Source organism: Pisolithus orientalis (assembly GCF_024613125.1).
Source record: "Pisolithus orientalis strain OTSU chromosome Unknown F5J12scaffold_25, whole genome shotgun sequence".
NCBI classification, from domain to species: Eukaryota; Fungi; Basidiomycota; class Agaricomycetes; order Boletales; family Pisolithaceae; genus Pisolithus; species Pisolithus orientalis.
Window position 1 is genome coordinate 1 of NW_026260806.1, and position 17,661 is coordinate 17,661.

General features: G+C 47.0%; 6 protein-coding genes across 6 annotated transcripts; 5 read left to right on the forward strand and 1 right to left on the reverse strand.

Moving 5' to 3' along the window:
• Positions 1-86: 86 nt before the first annotated feature.
• Positions 87-793, forward strand: F5J12DRAFT_784319 (uncharacterized protein; the record flags this gene model as incomplete). The annotated part of the gene is made up of 3 exons (XM_051743004.1): positions 87-358; positions 420-564; positions 614-793. 3 exons carry the CDS (start codon positions 87-89, stop codon positions 791-793), a joined length of 597 nt encoding a protein of 198 aa, XP_051597880.1.
• Positions 794-2,007: 1,214 nt separating this feature from the next.
• F5J12DRAFT_894733 (uncharacterized protein) lies at positions 2,008-2,388 on the forward strand (the record flags this gene model as incomplete). Its single annotated transcript, XM_051747765.1, has 1 exon — positions 2,008-2,388. The coding sequence occupies one exon, from the start codon at positions 2,008-2,010 to the stop codon at positions 2,386-2,388; it is 381 nt and encodes a 126-aa protein (XP_051597881.1).
• Positions 2,389-5,847: 3,459 nt separating this feature from the next.
• Positions 5,848-6,138, forward strand: F5J12DRAFT_723985 (uncharacterized protein; the record flags this gene model as incomplete). Its single annotated transcript, XM_051741487.1, has 1 exon — positions 5,848-6,138. A coding segment is annotated over one exon (291 nt), but the record flags the coding sequence as incomplete, so codon positions are not given.
• A 2,889-nt stretch (positions 6,139-9,027) lies between these two features.
• On the forward strand, positions 9,028-11,280 carry F5J12DRAFT_845062 (phosphatidylserine decarboxylase-domain-containing protein; the record flags this gene model as incomplete). Its single annotated transcript, XM_051746301.1, is given in 6 exon segments — positions 9,028-9,195; positions 9,219-9,317; positions 9,871-10,069; positions 10,100-10,623; positions 10,670-11,098; positions 11,111-11,280. 5 exon segments carry the CDS (start codon positions 9,028-9,030, stop codon positions 10,919-10,921), a joined length of 1,242 nt encoding a protein of 413 aa, XP_051597883.1. The 3' UTR covers positions 10,922-11,098; positions 11,111-11,280.
• Positions 11,281-11,971: 691 nt separating this feature from the next.
• On the forward strand, positions 11,972-13,124 carry F5J12DRAFT_906612 (uncharacterized protein; the record flags this gene model as incomplete). Its single annotated transcript, XM_051748801.1, has 7 exons — positions 11,972-12,244; positions 12,302-12,344; positions 12,402-12,649; positions 12,705-12,761; positions 12,813-12,879; positions 12,935-13,035; positions 13,089-13,124. 7 exons carry the CDS (start codon positions 11,972-11,974, stop codon positions 13,122-13,124), a joined length of 825 nt encoding a protein of 274 aa, XP_051597884.1.
• Positions 13,125-13,424: 300 nt separating this feature from the next.
• Positions 13,425-16,235, reverse strand: F5J12DRAFT_723987 (uncharacterized protein; the record flags this gene model as incomplete). The annotated part of the gene is made up of 10 exons (XM_051741488.1): positions 13,425-13,448; positions 13,513-13,722; positions 13,803-14,070; positions 14,126-14,703; positions 14,759-14,998; positions 15,047-15,205; positions 15,258-15,572; positions 15,619-15,913; positions 15,965-16,136; positions 16,202-16,235. The coding sequence occupies 10 exons, from the start codon at positions 16,233-16,235 to the stop codon at positions 13,425-13,427; spliced, it is 2,295 nt and encodes a 764-aa protein (XP_051597885.1).
• Between the last annotated feature and the right edge of the window lie 1,426 nt (positions 16,236-17,661).

The following is a 17,661-nucleotide window of genomic DNA, read 5'->3' on the forward strand; positions in this document are numbered from 1 at the left end:
CGCAAAGCTGTGGGAAAGTTGGCAAATGCTTATATAGTATGACATCTCATCTTTCATGCCAGTAAGTCATGTCATCAACGTTCACCATGGCCAAACTCTCCATGGCCATACAGTACTTGGGAATAAGGTTTCATTGCCTTGTCACCACCATGAAGAAGCCAGATTGGTCTGAATACCAGCACACTAGTTGGTATCAACATTTCCTGGCAGAAGCAGTAAGCCACTGGTCCTGTGGTGGTGCAATGGTTGATAGTGGTACAGGGTGCAATGGAGTGTCTGATGGGCATGGCATCTTGCCATCCCATTACCCTGATCATGCCACTCACAGCCAACAGGCTGTTAGCATACCTGAACAATGGTGATCAGAGTCCCCATGACATTTTAGCTTTCATCAGAAGCTTGAATCCCTACCTGACTAGGATTAAGGAGTGCCATGTCAAACTGGCCACTACCATGTCCCCTGCATGGTGGCAGAACAACACTGGAAAAGTGGAATTGGGATATGAGAGGAGACCTCTGCAGAACATAATTACAGAAGCCACAGAATTTTTTGCAGGAGTATCAGTAAGTGGCAGCACACCTTTGCTCACTTCCAACTCACCTGTTGTATCAGAACAGTGGCATCTCACTACCACTGCTTATTAATTCACATCCATCACCCACTGCCAAGCATGCTGCACTACATGCAATGTGCACAGAAGGCTTGAAGGATATTGATCAAGAGTTATCATATCTTTCCAAGTTAATCTTACATTCACAGGAGCGGATGTCATCACTGGAAGCTGTTACCTGATCTAAACTTGCTTTACAGGGTGTGTGGGTGGAGTCAGTGTCAAACATGTGGGAATGAATATACAGCCTCTGTACATATTATCAACCATCTATAATGAGTTTACTTTGGGGCTGGTAGCTTTACCTTATCAGAATCTATGCCAGTAAATGAATAGGGGCATTCCCTTGATCAATGGGTCTTTTGTGTACTCTTCTCCCCATGGCCCCAATCATGTCAACATCATTCTTGGGCTGGCAGTCTATAAAGCTATCCACCAGGTTCACAGTCAGAGATCTGTGATGTGCCAGTGCCATTGAACCATCTCTGGCACGGTGCTTGAAAACTGCCCATTCAAAGATGCCACTAGCAAAACTGGCTGGTCATCTGGACCTTGATTCATGTTGCCAGCAGTATCAGAAATGTGCAACCCCCAATTGGAACATGTGGAAGGGGCTAATATCTTCTGTAATGTATACTTCAGTGGCATTCACAGTTGTTCAAGGTTGTGTTCCAGCTGGGCCACATTTCAGAATGCCAATGAGGCTGTGTTCTTGTTGCTGCAGAGAGCTTCTATGCTGCATTTAGTTCAGTGTTACCACATTAGTCACTACCATTGCTGGCAACATTGGCCACACAATTGCCATGGCCAGAGGGATCTGTGCCATGTGTATTCCTCACATCTCTGGACAATATCCTCCTTGTTGCTGGTGGATTCCCTGAACTTCCCCAACCTGATCACATTAGAAATGTCTGGTACCAGCACATTCCCATCCAACTACAGTCATCCACTGCCACTTGCACCAAACACTGGTAACACAACAACTCTGGCCTTGTCAGTCGAAACAACTGTGTAGGAAGTAGCATGCTGCATGTACTCATCTTGTGCCACATTTCTAAGCTGTTCCAGAAGGCATGATCAGTAGTATAACTGTATTATATCTCGGGAATTCTAGAGTCTGGCATCTCAGGGACTTAATTGACTGCATCTGAAACTGCTACTTAGTACAAAACATATAGAAAGGTCCTGGCTTCATTTCTGTAGCTTACAAGAGTAAGATGAGATGTCCTGGCTTTGCCAGGATGATGCCAGTTGTGTATGTCCAGGATACTAATAATCTACAATCTACATGCAGAGATATACCAAAAGAAGGAAGGTCAAAATGGAGAGTGTCATTATGTCATGCAAATTTTCCTGTGGAGGAGGGACTGATTTCATTGTCTAAACTTGCCATAGTATGGCTGGCCATGCAAAGTCCAAGGCTCAGAGACAACAAGAGGCAATCCAAGATCAGGAAGAAGTATTGGAATATGACATAAATCTCTACAGGGCAGATCAGGAGAAGCCAAAGGAGGAGCAGAGAGATTTGCACACCATTTGCAGGCAGGCAGAAGACAAACTGAAGAAGAAGGGTAGGGATGTCACCATAGTCCATACAACTCTCATGAGGCAGCTCAAAGGTGGAAGAAGTTGTCAGCAAGCAAACAAGGAGAACTTTGGATGGCTCACCACAGAAGAAGATTGTGTTGTGACATATTGCCTCAACCTTGCAGCACAAGGATTCCCCCTCACACACAAGACTCTGAAGTTCCATGTTGACAGTCTCTTGCACACATGACTTGGAAGCACCTTCCCAGAGTCTGGTGTTGGCCAAAATTGGACAGATCAGTTCATCAACTGGCATGCAGATCGTTTGAAGAGGTTCTGGAGTTCATCACTGGACACTGCATGAGGATGAGCAGTAAATTAGAACACTCACAAGGCATGGTTTGACTCACTGGAGAACACCATTGATGAACACAACATTGCTGAGGGTTGCATATGGGCTGCCAATGAAACTGGTTTTCCAACCTGGCAATGGACAGAGATGGCATGTCATTGGTTCCACAAAATGGAAACTGCAGTATCAGCAGTGAGATGGGAATTGTGAAAATATAACTGTGATGGTTGCTATCTGCGCAGATGGTGATTCAATCCCACCAACTATCATCTACAAGGGCCAGTCATTCTCAACTAACTGGCATCAGAATAGCACAATGAATGCTTCATAAGCCTACAACACAGCTTGGATGAAACATCTAAACTTACACATATCTTGCCAGCATTGCTCATTCTCCAAAAGGGTGGACTGATGGAGTAATTGGATGTCACTGGATTGAAGATTTTGACAAGAAGACATGTACCAAAGCAGATGGGCAACCTTGACTTCTTCTTGTTGATGGCCATAACTCCCATTATGCCAAGGAGTTTCTCAACTATGCACAAGAACACAACATCCATGTGTTGTGTTATCCAGCACATGCTACACATGTCTACCAAGGATTGGATGTCATCATCTTTGGGCCACTGAAATGATACTGGACTGAAGAACATGATTGCTTTGAAAGCACAAACTGGCAGAAGATAACAAAGCAAAATTTTGTGTCAGTCTATGAGAAGGCACACCATAAAGCACTCACCCCAGAAACCATTCACACAGCATTCCGAAAGACAGGAGTCTGGCCTATCAATTGGAATACAGTAACCAGAGAGATGATGGCTCCCATCTTCGAGACATCATCTGCAGGTTGTCTACCTCTCCCACAACCCAGTCCTGTGCATGTGGTATCATCTGATGTGTCAATACCAGAGCAACAATACCCAGTCCATGACTAGCAATGACTCAAGTACCACAACAACACAAGGTCCCCAAGATCAACCACAGTGGCATACTGCAGCTAAAGATGCCATAGTAGCACTGGCATCAACATCAGCGTCATTCCTTGTTGACAGTTCACCACTTACCTCTTCTTACCAGCTTTCGGAGTGTCAACCTCTTGTGTTGACACCAACATGCAAACAGAAGCACCCATTATTGGATGAAGAACCAATGAACAACAGAGAGAAAGCCTACCAGAAAGCATTGCAAGATTCCTATGCTTGCAAAGCTGATTACCAGAGTGCACTTGTCAGCATGCAGTCCACAGTAGTCCTGTAATCAATGTTTTGGAACCAGCTCTCACAGCAGTTGGCAAGTCAAGAAGAAAGCCAGAGGCAAAAAAAAAAAAAAAGGAAAGCTCAATAGCAATGGCCTCCCAACGCTGCTTACTGGCAGTGAATTCTATGAGCATGTTGTGGAGCATCATCAGGCAGTCGAAGAAGAAAAGACAGTGCAGGAAAACTGCCGAAAGGAGAAGGATGAACAGGTGGGTGTTATGGCAGCTTGGAAAGAAGTGGAGGATCAGCAGAAACAGCAAAATAAGGTGCGAAGAGATACTTACCATGATCAACTGCACCAATGGGAGGATGAGCATGCACTCACAAAGCAGGAGGGGCAGCGGGTTAGATGGCAAAAGCCTAAACTAGGAAAGCTCGAGTTACCAGCCCCATGACCAGTCATTGCAAGTGGCGAGCAAAATTGCAACAACAGCGATGACAAGGCAGTGGACAGTGATGGTGGGAGTGAGGAGTGAATATTATCAATGACATCAGATAATCAAGATCCTGTGATATACCTTTTTTGGTGCTGGTGCAAGTGCTGGTGCATACATGATAAGGTGCAAAAGTACTCCATGGCACATAACAGAAATCCTCACAGAAATCTATAATGAGATCTCAGTCGAGTGTGCGAGCAGCAAACGTCTATATTTGCATTACCTATAATGAGATCTAAGGTAACGACGTGAGTGCGAAGTACATGAACACAGAACAAGACACTATACCCACCTCAGTCGAGTGCACAAGTGGCAAATGTCTGAGGTGGTGTTACTACAGTAGCGAGTTAAGTACGCTACATGAAACAAAAGGGGTGAGACACGGGTGTTGAACCCAGTGTTGAAACTACAAGCATGGTCATAGTGCAAGTCCTTGTACTGTTAATTTATATGTATGAAACATTTGAAGACAATAAAACAAAAGTTACCACACTGTATTGTCAGCACTCGAGAACAACTAAGTATTGTGGTCTTGTAGACCTGTAAACAGGAAGTGTTTCCCACGGTAAGGAAAAGTAGCATCAATTAATGAACAAAGACTACGAGTGACTTGCCAAATCTAACAAATCCATGGATTATAATACAATATACATTGGTGTACTACATGGGTTGATTATAGTACTAATGGATCCTCACATTTGATTGAACAAAAAGGCCATTGTTATGATTTGGCAGACAGTACAAATTCAGTGGTGCAAGTGGCAGTGGATGACTGTATCTACTTTCTGACCAGCTTGTGGAGTACATGCACCACCAAGTTCTCCATGAGACGCATCCTTGCACTGCTGCTGTCCCACCACAACCTCTCAAACTCGAGATTCAGACATGTATTGCACTCAATCAAATGGTGGCAACACTGGCCCAGGCCTATCATAATCCTCATATGCCATTTTAAGAGAGCTGCCATGCATCCTGCTAACATTTATTGCAGTTCCCTCCAGCATTGAATTAATCAGGCTGTCAGAAAGCTTATCACCTCAAGAAACAGGTTTCAATTTGAACCAGGAGGCCTGCATCCTTTCCACTCACCCACCATATCTGAGTGGGTATTTGGATGTTCCTGCAATCATTCTGGGTGAAGGGGATGCAATTGCTTTGTGGTATCTACCCAGTGCAATGTCACAATCAATGCAGGTAGGCATTGTGATGTATCCTGCTGTCCTCAGTTCACAACCCTATCAAGGACCAGATGATGGGAGCTATTCCCCCACTTTCCAATATGTTGACTCGAAGCATATCCCATGGTTCCTGGCAAACATCACCTGATTACTTTCTGGTGGATCACTGTTTGCTGGCAGGCTGCTTAGAGCTTTCACTGGCCCAGCATCAACTTGGTCATGCTGTGAGGGTCATCCTCATGCTTCATCTCAAAATACTCATTGCTAATGTTGTAGACACTGGCACACCAGCCTTCTGTATCTGCCAACCTTGTGGCTCCAGCCACTCAGCAATGGATCCATGCTGTCCAAATGCCATTGGCAATTCTCTCTGCTACACTTTCAATTATGCACCCTCCTTTGTACAATGCTGGTTGCCAAGCCATGTGGCAGCTGACTGAGTGGTCTGCCATGAATGATCCCAAAATGTTGGCAGTCCTCTGACACTGGCCAACAGTTTACACCAGCATCTCCATGATTGCTAACCAGTTGACTCCCCTTCATTGTGACCCACAATCCCGTGCCGACTGGTATGACATGCTCATTAGTGTCAGCAATTATTCTGAATGCACTCTTGACATTCCCTCTCTTGGTCTTCAATTCAATTACCAGCCTGGCACTGTTATAGCCTTTTCTGGCTGGCTTTTGCAGCATGGTGTGAATGATGTGAGTGGCAACCATTGCTCACTAGCATTTTACATGCAGGACAATATTCACAACTGGCTTGGAGTCCCTTGAAGTGATTGGATGCATGTTCCATTGGTGTGGCAGGCTCTCACAGGCATGTAATGCACCCATGGCACCCTGTATTGTATTGTATTGGTCCTTATTTAATGCCCTGGGCATCCAGTATTTGATCAGCACAATCCCAGTTTGAATGAAATCTATGAAATCAATGCAACATTACTAGCCACCATTCTGTGATCATATGAAGTATAGGTTATGATCTTATACTGGTGGTAAGATATGCAGTATACTGACAATTCATGCTATGCTTCATGTCCATATCTATAGCACCCTAGCTGTGTGCTGCTGTATACAGAACTATCCATGCTGGATGCCATGTGCTGACATGAATCCTGCTCAATCCAGGACGTGTGCTGTGGTATGTTGGGTCAATGCCATTGGCTGCTGAGAACTGCTGGTTTATTCTTCTGCATCTAACCTGTGTGCTGCTGTATGCAGAACCATCCATGCCACACATCAAACCTTGATGTGGATCCTAAGGCAGTCAGGTGTTTACCACAGTTTGCCATGCCCATGCTGCCACATTGCTGGCATGTGCTGAGTAATATCCTGCCAGCTGCTGCAACCCTCCAGAGACTCCTGGAGCAGGTGCCACCAGGTGCCACAGGTACATGTTGCCACAACTTCCCCATGAATTATGCTGCATGCTGCAATGTGCCATAATGTGGAATGCCATATCTGTCAGATGCTACCACTTCCAAATACAAGGTGCTGCACTGCTGAGCTATCCCAAAGCATGCCAAGGTCTTGTGCCAACTTCCAGTGCTGATCTACACATGCTGCAGCATGCCACTGGATAGGTGACATCTCACACTAGGCTACTCCAGGTACTACAGGGACAATTTGATTGTGGCCTACTCATGTGTTATTTGATAATAGAAGCTTGGCTGGTCCATACAACAGGGGGATGAGTCAATGTAGGGCTTGACCTCCACTGGCCTGTGGGACACAGCCAATTGTCAGCTGTGTTCTCTCCACCAGCATTCAGGTGTCTGGTGAGGTGGATTATATAGGGTGGTAGATGCTGTAACTGTTGCATGGTAAATTATTGTGGGTATGGTCAGTGAGCAACATATGAGCAGTCTTCAATGATGTGGAGGATGGGTTGGACACATAATGAAGTTCTGCCACAGACCTGCCCTCTGAGTGTCCATACAGCATCAACAATATCTGAGTGATAATATGTGGCAGTGGGGGCTGGGCCATGATAATCACCAGTACATTGATAGCACTCTTGACATCCTACCACACACTTTGAAATTGGTGTCAGTATTGGGATTTGGATCCATATGATGGCTCACCTGAATTGTAGGTTGGAGGCTGCTCCCAGCTGTGGACACAAAGGATACCCATCTCCCCAGAAGAACATCTGCCCTAACAAACCTTTGCATTCTGATTCCTCTATATAGTAACTCAAAGAACCACTGAGCTGACTGCTCATAAATGTATGAAAATGTGGAGAAAAGAGACTGTTGTGACTACTTTATGCTGCATGTGACAATTTGGTCTATCCAGGTAAGTGTTATCCATCTGTCTAGTGATGACAGTTTCACCTATGATCAATGAGGTACCTTCCCCTCTGTGAGAAGGTGTGATTGTGAATTCTGGTAAGATACAACATTCTCATTTGCTGTGATTCTAATGACAGCAGGCATGATGTCAGCCAAATGCCAACATGAATGGTGCCTAGATCAGTGAAGGAATGTTGTGGTATTATTGTCCAATGGTGTTATAGGACTCAATGGTGTAGTTGTGCCAGGAGATATATCCAGTAAGTATATGCATGGCAGCATTCTCATTTGCCATGGTTCTAAAGACAGAATGAATGGAACCTGCTGAATGCTGGTCAATGGCATCTAGGAGGAATGTTGGATATTGTTGCCTAATGGCATTATAGGACTCAAGAGGGACATTCAACAGAAGCTTCAAAGCATTGACTGACACTGTTATTGGAGAAGACACCTGGATATATCAGAAGGTACTACTCTTCTGATACCACATGGATGATCATATCTGGCATTGATCCTGGACCAGGGCAGGTGATCTTTACCCAGGACTTTGCAACTGTTATTGCTCAGGTGTGCATAGCCACATACAGAGCAGCCAAGATAAGGCACTTGCTTGATGTAAATGAATCCTGTCAAGAACTGTGACCTTGGTTCTACATGCTCACAGGTATCCCTTCATTTGTGACTACAGATGATGACCTTCTCCCCTTGGTACCATCCACAGCTGGAATGACATACTCTGATGCTGTGTTAACAGCTCCACCATGCTCCAATGGTGCAATCCTTCCAGAGTTGGCTTGGATTTGAAGCATAGGCCCTTCTTTGTTTTCTAGGAATACCTGCAATGGTCCTCCTTTATCTGATTATCAGACATGTGTCCCAGTACCAATCTGTCATGTGGTCTAATCATGGATATGGATTCTTCAGGATCTGTGGGGAATTCTGTCTTGCCATTCCAGGTTGATCAGATCTTCCAATCAGCTTCTGGACTTGCTACCATTCCTTCTGTCAGTTATGCATCATTCCATGTAGCTGGGGGCAAAATCCTGTTCACCCAGGGTCAACTTGACATGTCTTGTGACAAGAAGCCAAAGCTCCAATTGTATTACTGCTTCAGGGTGGGCAGCCTGATATGCTTTGGGGAACTGGGTCATATAAAATGGCTCAGATTTGTCCTTCATTCTCCAGGCTCTTGTCTCCTCAACAACCATTGCTCATTACAATTGCTATACTCATGGGTCTCTCTCACCTCTTAGTACCATCACACCTTCACACTGACTGTAATCAGCAATAACTATGCCCAGAATTACCATCTGCAGATGGCTCCCCAAGGACCTGGCAGCCATTGAAACATTCAGTGAGTGACTTGCTCATGCACAGTCATATTATCCAAGGCTGTGACCCTAAAACCCACATGCACATTGTGAAGGTGGGGGAAAGCCTGGAGATGGCAATAAGCAGAACTGGCATTATGTTCAACCTAAGCCAGCTGCAGTGCCACTATCACTTCACTGTTGGCCAGCAGCAAGTCTATACTGCTGTGGATTGCACCCTATAGTGCAGGAATTCCAAGATTACATTGAGAGGGAGGGTGTAGTCTATGCTGCATTCAACAAGATGTTTGAGAAAGCTCCCCCACCTCAGAACAAGGACCAAGAGAAGGTATGTAATTTCAACTTTTGTGACTATTACTCTGCTCATCTCAGTCTAGATCAGAGATTATGTGGACTTGCATCAGGAAAATAACACTTTACTATTTTTGACTTTTTGTGACTAATGTGACTTTTTGGGAAGGAATCTACTATCATTACCCATGTCCTGAGGCATGGCTGCACTGTTCTTGCTTATTTTGGTCTTGTTCAAACCACCTAATTCATAGCTTTCAGTAGATACCACATACATTCAAATTGATGGAGGTTCCAAAGAGATATTGTGATTTTTCTCTCAGACAATGTGCATCACACCAATGGCTCAATATCTCTGAATTTTTAGACATTTTCTAGCCTTCTTGGCTTAGATATATCATCACTTAGTTGTCTCAATAGATTCTGTTCTCTTTTCATTCTTCAAAATGCTGTATATGGTCAAAAAAAAAGTACAGATAGTAGGTTCCTTCCCAAAAAGTCACAAATGGTCACACAAGTCACAAAAAAGTCAAAAAAAAGTCACAAAAAGGTCAAAAATAGTAAAGCATTAATTTCCTGATGTGATGGAGATGATCGATACAAACCTGACAACAGCCCCCAGTTTTGGTGAGGGTGTGAGTGCTATGGTGGCAGCTGTTCCCTACTATGGTATCATTTTGCATTTCTGCAACACTCCTACAGGCTATAACATGTTCACCCACCCCAGAGTCAATGAGAGATTCTGTAGGGTGTTCACTGAATGGCATGAGTACCTTATGTTGACAGCATGTCCACCAACATCATCCATGATGGAGATAGGCAGTTGGCTCAGTACCACAGCACTCAATGCCATGGTCCAAAGTGCTGGTGGCACTCCTGATCAGGATACATTTGACAACTTCTTCATTTGTGACACCAGCAACCCACACTATGGGTTCAAATCCTATGACAAGCTCTTCATCAGGGAGTTGAAAGCCATCCACCATGCCATGGTCTATCCTGACAACCCAGTGATCATCAACTCTGCATGCTCATCTACCATCCACATGCTTTACTATAACCTCAAGAAGATGGGCAGATTCTGGATCAAAAATACTCCCTACTCCCTCAACCACATCCTCACAGAGGATGAGCTTGTTGACACATTTGTCAATGGGACTCTTATTCAGGCTATGCTTGGATCTCTTGACTACCACTGCTGGTGCAGTCCTGTGAATGGTACTGTTGTGGAGACATGCCTCATTTCTGGTGCAACCCATCCTAACCCACTGCCTACCTACTACACAGCTTGCTTGGATGATGACCATGGGGATCTGGACATTGTTTCCCACTTGCAGGACTTTGTCTCAAACATTTCCTGCACATGCTTTGATCTACATCCAAGCTGAGGAGCCCATTGGCTTGATGTGCCTTGTGGGTGTTGGCTTGGGTGAGGTGTCGACCTGTAATGTTGTTGTCAATGAGGGTCAGGAGCTCAAGAAGGGAGATGAGCTGGGCCAGTTCCACTTTGGCAGACCTACCCACTGTCTCATCTTCCAACCTGGCATGACTGTGACACCAATTGACCAGGACAGCCAACCTTTGGAGGGATTGAAGGTGCAGGTCAGCAAAGATATCCTCATCACAACAAAGCTGCCTTGAAATGATAACTTCAGTCATGTGTCTGTATAACCCCAGATTTAAACAGTGTCATCACTTGCATGTACAATAGCAAAGTTGAATTGGTGCCTTGGCATGTTTGTGTACAATGTAACATTTCAGGCATATGGCAGGAATGCTATCTTTGAGCATTTCACTTGGTTCAGTGTAAGGTGTCAACAATGTGATAGTTAAAGGCAGATAAGTTGGACTGGTTCCACTTCCAAGGGTCTACCCACTGCCTCATGTACTACTCTGGCTTGTGTTGCTGATCCCTCAGGGCAAGGACACCACATTATTAGTAGGATTGTATGTGCAAACCGGCAAACATAGTTTCTGTCTAGGGTGTTTCCTCTAAGTCAGGATCGAAGACTGTATCTAGATGTGTTTGCAGAAGATCAGCTTCGCAACAGCGGTTACATGTTTTAATTATTTGGATGTTTACTACTATCAGCGTGGGAGATATGTGCATTGCTATATACAGTAATTACGGACACAACGCAAGATGCATGAATGCTGGTGAAGGTACTAGGGAAACTGAGAAGTAAGGGAGAGAATGTGGGAAGCGCGGAGCACTTTCCGACCCCAGATGGGAGCAGGATCCTGATGGAGGCGTGAGCTGCGAGGACGGATGGGTACACCTCGCAGGTTGTGCTGCTCCTGATGGGTCCGCTAACACACCAGGGGCCCCAGATTGGGTGGTGCTGCGAGGTGTCGAAAACGAAGAGTGTGAGGAAAGGGAGCGGAGTGGGGTGCAACGACGAGAGTGGTCGAGCAATGCGCGGAACGAGCGGGGCGCTGGAGGCACGGGAATGAGAGAAAAAGTACCGCTTACCTACGCTACTAACTGTTGCACCACTTATAAGATCCTCTGGGATCGGCACCTAGCTCTGAGGTAACCTTTTCAGTATCAGGTAACAGGATGCGCCGCATTCCTGGACGCATCCTCCTTCCCCAGGGGAGTAAGGTCTAATCTTTAATGGTGTTTGTAGTTGTAGCGTCCAGGAGCGCCCGGAGGGCATTTGTCATGAAGTGTGCCGAAGTCAGAATATCATGGCATCGCACACCCCTCACCGGACACCTCTCAAACGGATATCACAAGGATCTCTGTTCGCCCTTTCGCGGTCGGGGCACAACCCGGACGCGCCGCATGGTCTAGGCTTCCTCGAGCCCGTTATGTCCGAGCTAGTCGACGAAGCAGAGTTTCTCCTGGCCAACGTCGAAGGGCTCGGAAAGTTGAGCCAGTCGCTCAGGACTTTCAACGAGAATTTTGCGAGTTTCTTGTATGTGATGGATATGAACGCGCTGACTACGGATTGGCCGCAGGTTTGTCGAATCAGACGGCGTGCGTTCATAGGTATCCGCTGACGCGTTTGTACATAGGCACCGACTGACGCGTCTTTCCAATTGGCGCGACGAAGAGCCGGTAGGTTTCTCAGTGACCGTAAAGAACGCATAAAACACTCATAACATTCTCGCCCAGAGGAAGATGCTCGCATTGCCGCGGAAGCAGCCTCGAAAGCCGCTGCAGCAGCTCCACCTGCGCCTCCACCAGACATCGACGCTGATAAAACCACCTACACCGAGAATGCAGACTACGAAACAACGTTTATGACCACCGCCAACGTGACCAACGCATCGACAACTACTACAGCCACAACCAAACCGTCGACGAAGACAAAGAAGAAAGCCAAACCCAAGCTTTCCGCCAAAGAGAAGAAGGAAAGATCGGTGAGTAAACTCCCAGTAGAGGTCTCTGGGAGATCGGTAATGACAAGGGGAAAAGTTGATGATAGAAAAACTAATTTCGTGTCTTCCTCTCGAGTTTCGTGGTAGTGATCCCGTACGTGCGTCTGATCATTGCTCTTGCGTGGATACTCATACCCGTCCGTAGAGCCTGCGCCGTAGCATGGAGTCCATCATAGAGGCAATGATGGACAGTGAAGGCCGAGGCGTCAAACGTGTGGTTCCTTCTACTTTTTTTTAATTAAACTCGGCGCTGATGCATTTTCGCAGTCATCGAACTGATCGCTCCTCCCGACCTCAACCAAGCTCGGGTGAACAAATGTTTAATCGCTCTCGTGAACAGGAAGCTGGTGCGGAAAGACAACTCAACGGTACGTCGTTGATGCGATTCAGTGCATCGGATCGACTCGAGGACTGATAACAGGGCACTGTACTCTATCATTGGCATGGCCTTCCATGAAGCAAGTGTGCTGTATTATAGCGACTGTAAATCTAGCTTCATATACCCTCGTTAAGCGAGCTACTGAGATGCAAGCGGGCGATCATGGCCGATGCTCCCCCCGAAGAGATTAAAAAAATCAGCGTTGTGTCCAGCCGGCGCTCGACGTAGAACACACGATCTCCTCGCGAGCACATGTTCATTTCTTGATCGACGGAATGAAGCAGGGGAAAAAAAAGTTTAGAAAAAGCAACATGAAACACGACAGAGACCCGTCCAAATATCGTACTTTTCTACACGATAACAGATGTTAGTGTCCTCTCAGTTCGTCTGTGCCCCCACGGCCTGTATGGCGAGATGTCATTTGTCAAGAACTGGTGGTAACGGAAACACAGCAAGTATAACTTACGAGACGTTTGAGGTGTTCCATGAATACTTGCAGGCTGACATCGTCTGTGAAGATCGCAGGGCCAGTGCCAGTGCCTGCCGCTGTGCCATACATCGACGTCGTCATATGCGTGGTAGAAGGGTTAAGCTTCGACAAGAGGAAACGAGCCTGACTGCCACCCTGATCACAGACGATGTACCGCGGGATCGGGAAGCGATCAACGAGGAGATCCTAGAACGTGAACCGATCGTCAGCATTGCCAAGTATTCGCAAAGACGGTTGTTGGAGAACAGTGAATCGGCCGTACATACCTGTGCATCAGTAACAGGTGCTTCTAGGAGTTCCTTGAAATTCTCGTAGCCCTCTTGATCTTGGTATCCTGATTTCCTCCACTGGGCAATCGTTTCTCCGTGGAAAATAAGGATATGGAAAAACGTATCCAAGAGAAGGATGACGTCCGGCTTGATGGAAACGCTATCGAGTAACACCGGCTGCGGTGGAACGTCGAAAGTATATGACATAAGGGTAGGCTGAATCATAATCAGTGAGTTGTTCACGTCTTCTTCATTAAGGATATGTCTATGGACAGGCGTTAGTGCACCGTCTGCATGAAAAAGGAAGACCTCGCACAAACCTATAGAAAGCTGTCTCGTCCGGGCTGTTGTTGAACACCTGCAAAAACTGACTCCTCCGAAGATGGAACATGAACTGCGGGTAAATGCTAAAGTTATCCGACAGTCTAAAGCTTGCCGGGTCTTCCTTTCGGTAATCAGCGAACTTCTGGCAAAGCCGGATCAACATGCGATCCAACCAACGCAGTACATCGGGAGAATCATCGATCTCAGCCTTAAACACTGCTATTCTTGCCATCAAGACAGCCGCGGCTTCCTGATCGAACGAAGCTGCAATGCTCGGAGACCCTGCCTCCGCAAAGTTCCGCGCAATAGTCGTGACCCGCAGGCGCTGCTGTCCGGAAGAATGCTGATAGTGCGTTACGAACTGAATCAAACCCCGGGAGCCCGGCTGAAGAGCTTGCCCGGCCGGAGTAACCACTTCGAAGTACACAGCTGCCGATGTTCGCGGAGTGATAGAATTCAGCCTCCATGCAGAGGTTTGCCCGATACCAATTTCGGTCTCTCCAACACAAGCAGACTTCTTTCCAGCGGAGATAGCATGCCCAATAAGTCCAGAGACTCTCAGCTCCTTGGTTGTCTTAACCAGTGTCCATCAGCCAAATGCCATGTAAAAGTGGGTAAACGAAAAATACCTGTACGTCAAACGTAGCATTGAAGCCCATTTCCAAAAAGTCCTGGTCATCCTTGTTAAAAATACGAAGGAAACTTTGCTGGAAGATGGACGTCGCGAAGGAATCGGATAAGACGATAACGCCGTTTGTGGAGTTTGGTAGGGATTTCATCTCCAGTAATCCCACTTGATCCAAGCAGCCGGCAAAGAGGTCGACTACATGTCCGTTATTAGAGGCCCGTTTCGCGAGGCCTTCATAGAACTAGAAAGTCTTTAAGAAGGGAAGTTTTTCATATGACAGTCACCGCACCTTCACAGCACGCTTGTAGTGTTTGACGCTGTCACGTTCGATGTCGTGGTGGGAGCGAATAGGCTCTTTCAACTCGTTGCTCACCACCATCCCTGGACCCTCGGTAGCCGGACCACCAGCAAACAGCATGATGCGAGCGCCCGTATTGGGATATGTCGTCTTCAAGGGGTCAACGCGGGAGGTTACAACACAGCAGAACAAATATGCTCACCTCCAGCAATCCGACCGCAACACTCAAAGCAACGCCGGTACACCGCACTGGACGCTTGTCATTTGCGACGGGCCAAGGATCACGTTGGAGGGACTCGAGTACTCCGGTGAGCTGGAACTCCACCTGTTGCAACGGAAGTAAAAATCGGGCGGCGCCAAATGCTTGCTGGGGCATGGGTTGACCAGGACGAGGGGCAGCACGAGCAGGTGTGCTCAAGCCAAGCATGTCCTGGATTTGTTTTGGAGCATATTCCTTGCCACCACGGAAGACATATGATTTACTGCATTCGGCATAACCGAGTTCGTGGACTTGAGTCTGTTACACGTCAGCTGTTGTCCGCTGACCTTGACAGACAGCATACCATGGTACCAAAAGTGATAAGCCCAACGAGGGCGTACGGTGGGATATGACTGAGACTGACAGTAATGGCCTTGCGAAGCGCCTTGAGGTCTTCCTCATCCAAGCAAGTATCGACCACGAGGAGGAAGATCGGGGGCACCTGGGCAGGACGCGAAAGAGTGTATTCGATGGTGGTGTATTTGGGAAGCAACTCAGCAGGCAAGTTAGTGTTGGAGATATCTTTGTAGTGTGGGGGGAAAGCATTCCGGGACAAGCAGAAGGGACAAATCCACAGTTTTCCTCTTATATCGATTTGACTGTAGAGAGTCAGGGGGTCGGATTGAATGCCACGAGGACGACATATTTACCAGTAAGGGTTGAGAATGGCCCGACACGGCGGCTTGCACGTCACTGGCTCGTACAACACTGGTGGCAAGTCCTCTCGTTGTTTAAGTGGTGTGTATAGGGCTGATATCGGAACGACTGTCCTCGTTGCTTCGATTCGGGAAGATGGCCATACGTTCCACGACAGACGGACGCCTGTTCAGAATGAGCAAAAAAGTCAATACGTACATATCAAGCGGACTAGGCGATGAAGAACGAACCATCCCGGTCCTCTACGTCTTCAAAGTTAAGCATGACTCCAGACACAAATCCTTATCAGTCGTATATAAAGTGACCGATCTACAGAAGAAGAAAACACAGGCTTTGGTGTCGACGGCGCAGCTGAGCAGGACGAGTGCGTCGATGAATTGGGCCGACGTGTTCTTGGGATTGATTTGTGGCCAAATACATCCAAACACATTCTGCCCTGATAGCTTTCGAGGAGGCTTTGGCCTGAGCCGAGGGATGCACTGGCGTTCAGTGGGTACCGATCATATGGCGTTGTCCGCATAACACGCAGACTGTGGATATCCTGTGCTGAGCGCTCCCTTGCAGTGTTGTATCGACTCTGCCAGGGAATTGACCCATGAGCTTTATTGACCAGCAAAGGTAGATGTCTGACCCCTCGGGTCGTCTTGCGACTCCGTTTACGGATGGGTGCCAACTTGATCATTACCGTGCACTCCAACAACGCCCTCCCCCACGTTCTTCTCGTCAACCTTGCGCTCTGGTGCCTCCGTTTCGCATCTGTTCGGCTGCGGATGTTCGCCCCATGGCCATGTTATGATGTACTGCCGGATTATCTCAAGACCGGAATATTGATGCCCTCCTTCCCCCCCTCCTGAATCCCCTTTGCTGTTTGAAAATAAGGTTGTCTACTCCCAGTCCAAGGTTCCACACCACTCCAACATTTCGTGCGAGTTGTGTGTTGATGGAAATCTGATTGATGGCCTTGGTTACCCGCCGCCTATTTCCCTATTGGTGCCCCGGATAGGCGCTGCAGTGTTTGCTGAGCCCCAAGAAGTATATATAGTGATCGAAATCTTGTTTGCCTTCCGATCCCTCGGTTTTCTTCGAAGTCCTTCTCCAAGCTGTATGGACCACCAACTACTCGCTCACTACACGACTCCTGCAGAGTCAGCCGAAGGGACGGATTCGTCTTGGTGTCTGGTGACTAGTGACACGCCACGACACGAGTAGGGCAGTTTCCTGTTGTGCAAGAATCCAGGAAGTACTTACGAGATCTCAGATGTTTTCTCAAGACCAATAATCATCTACTGGAGGAACTGCCACTGTCCGACACGGTTACCACTCTATCTACTCCGGAGCCTATTGACATCCAGCTGACTGGTGTAGAATGGTGCGTCCACAAGACAGCATTGACCACCGCCATTTGTTTATATGGAGAAACATCGGGTATCAGCTACAATCCCCCGCGTTTCATTTTTTACCCTATTAGCTGGGACGAATCCGATGGCCTGCTTATGTCCACAGAAGCGGATGATTGTTCAGGAACAAACCTGAGGATGAATGTCGACTGCCATATTCCCGAATTACATGACGACGAGCCTGATCCACTCTCCGCTGTCATATATCGCGAAGATCCGTACGAATCCGTCGATCGCTGGAGGCGAGATGTCGTGGATTCCCAAATTCCCTTGTGGGATGATCCTCTTGAACA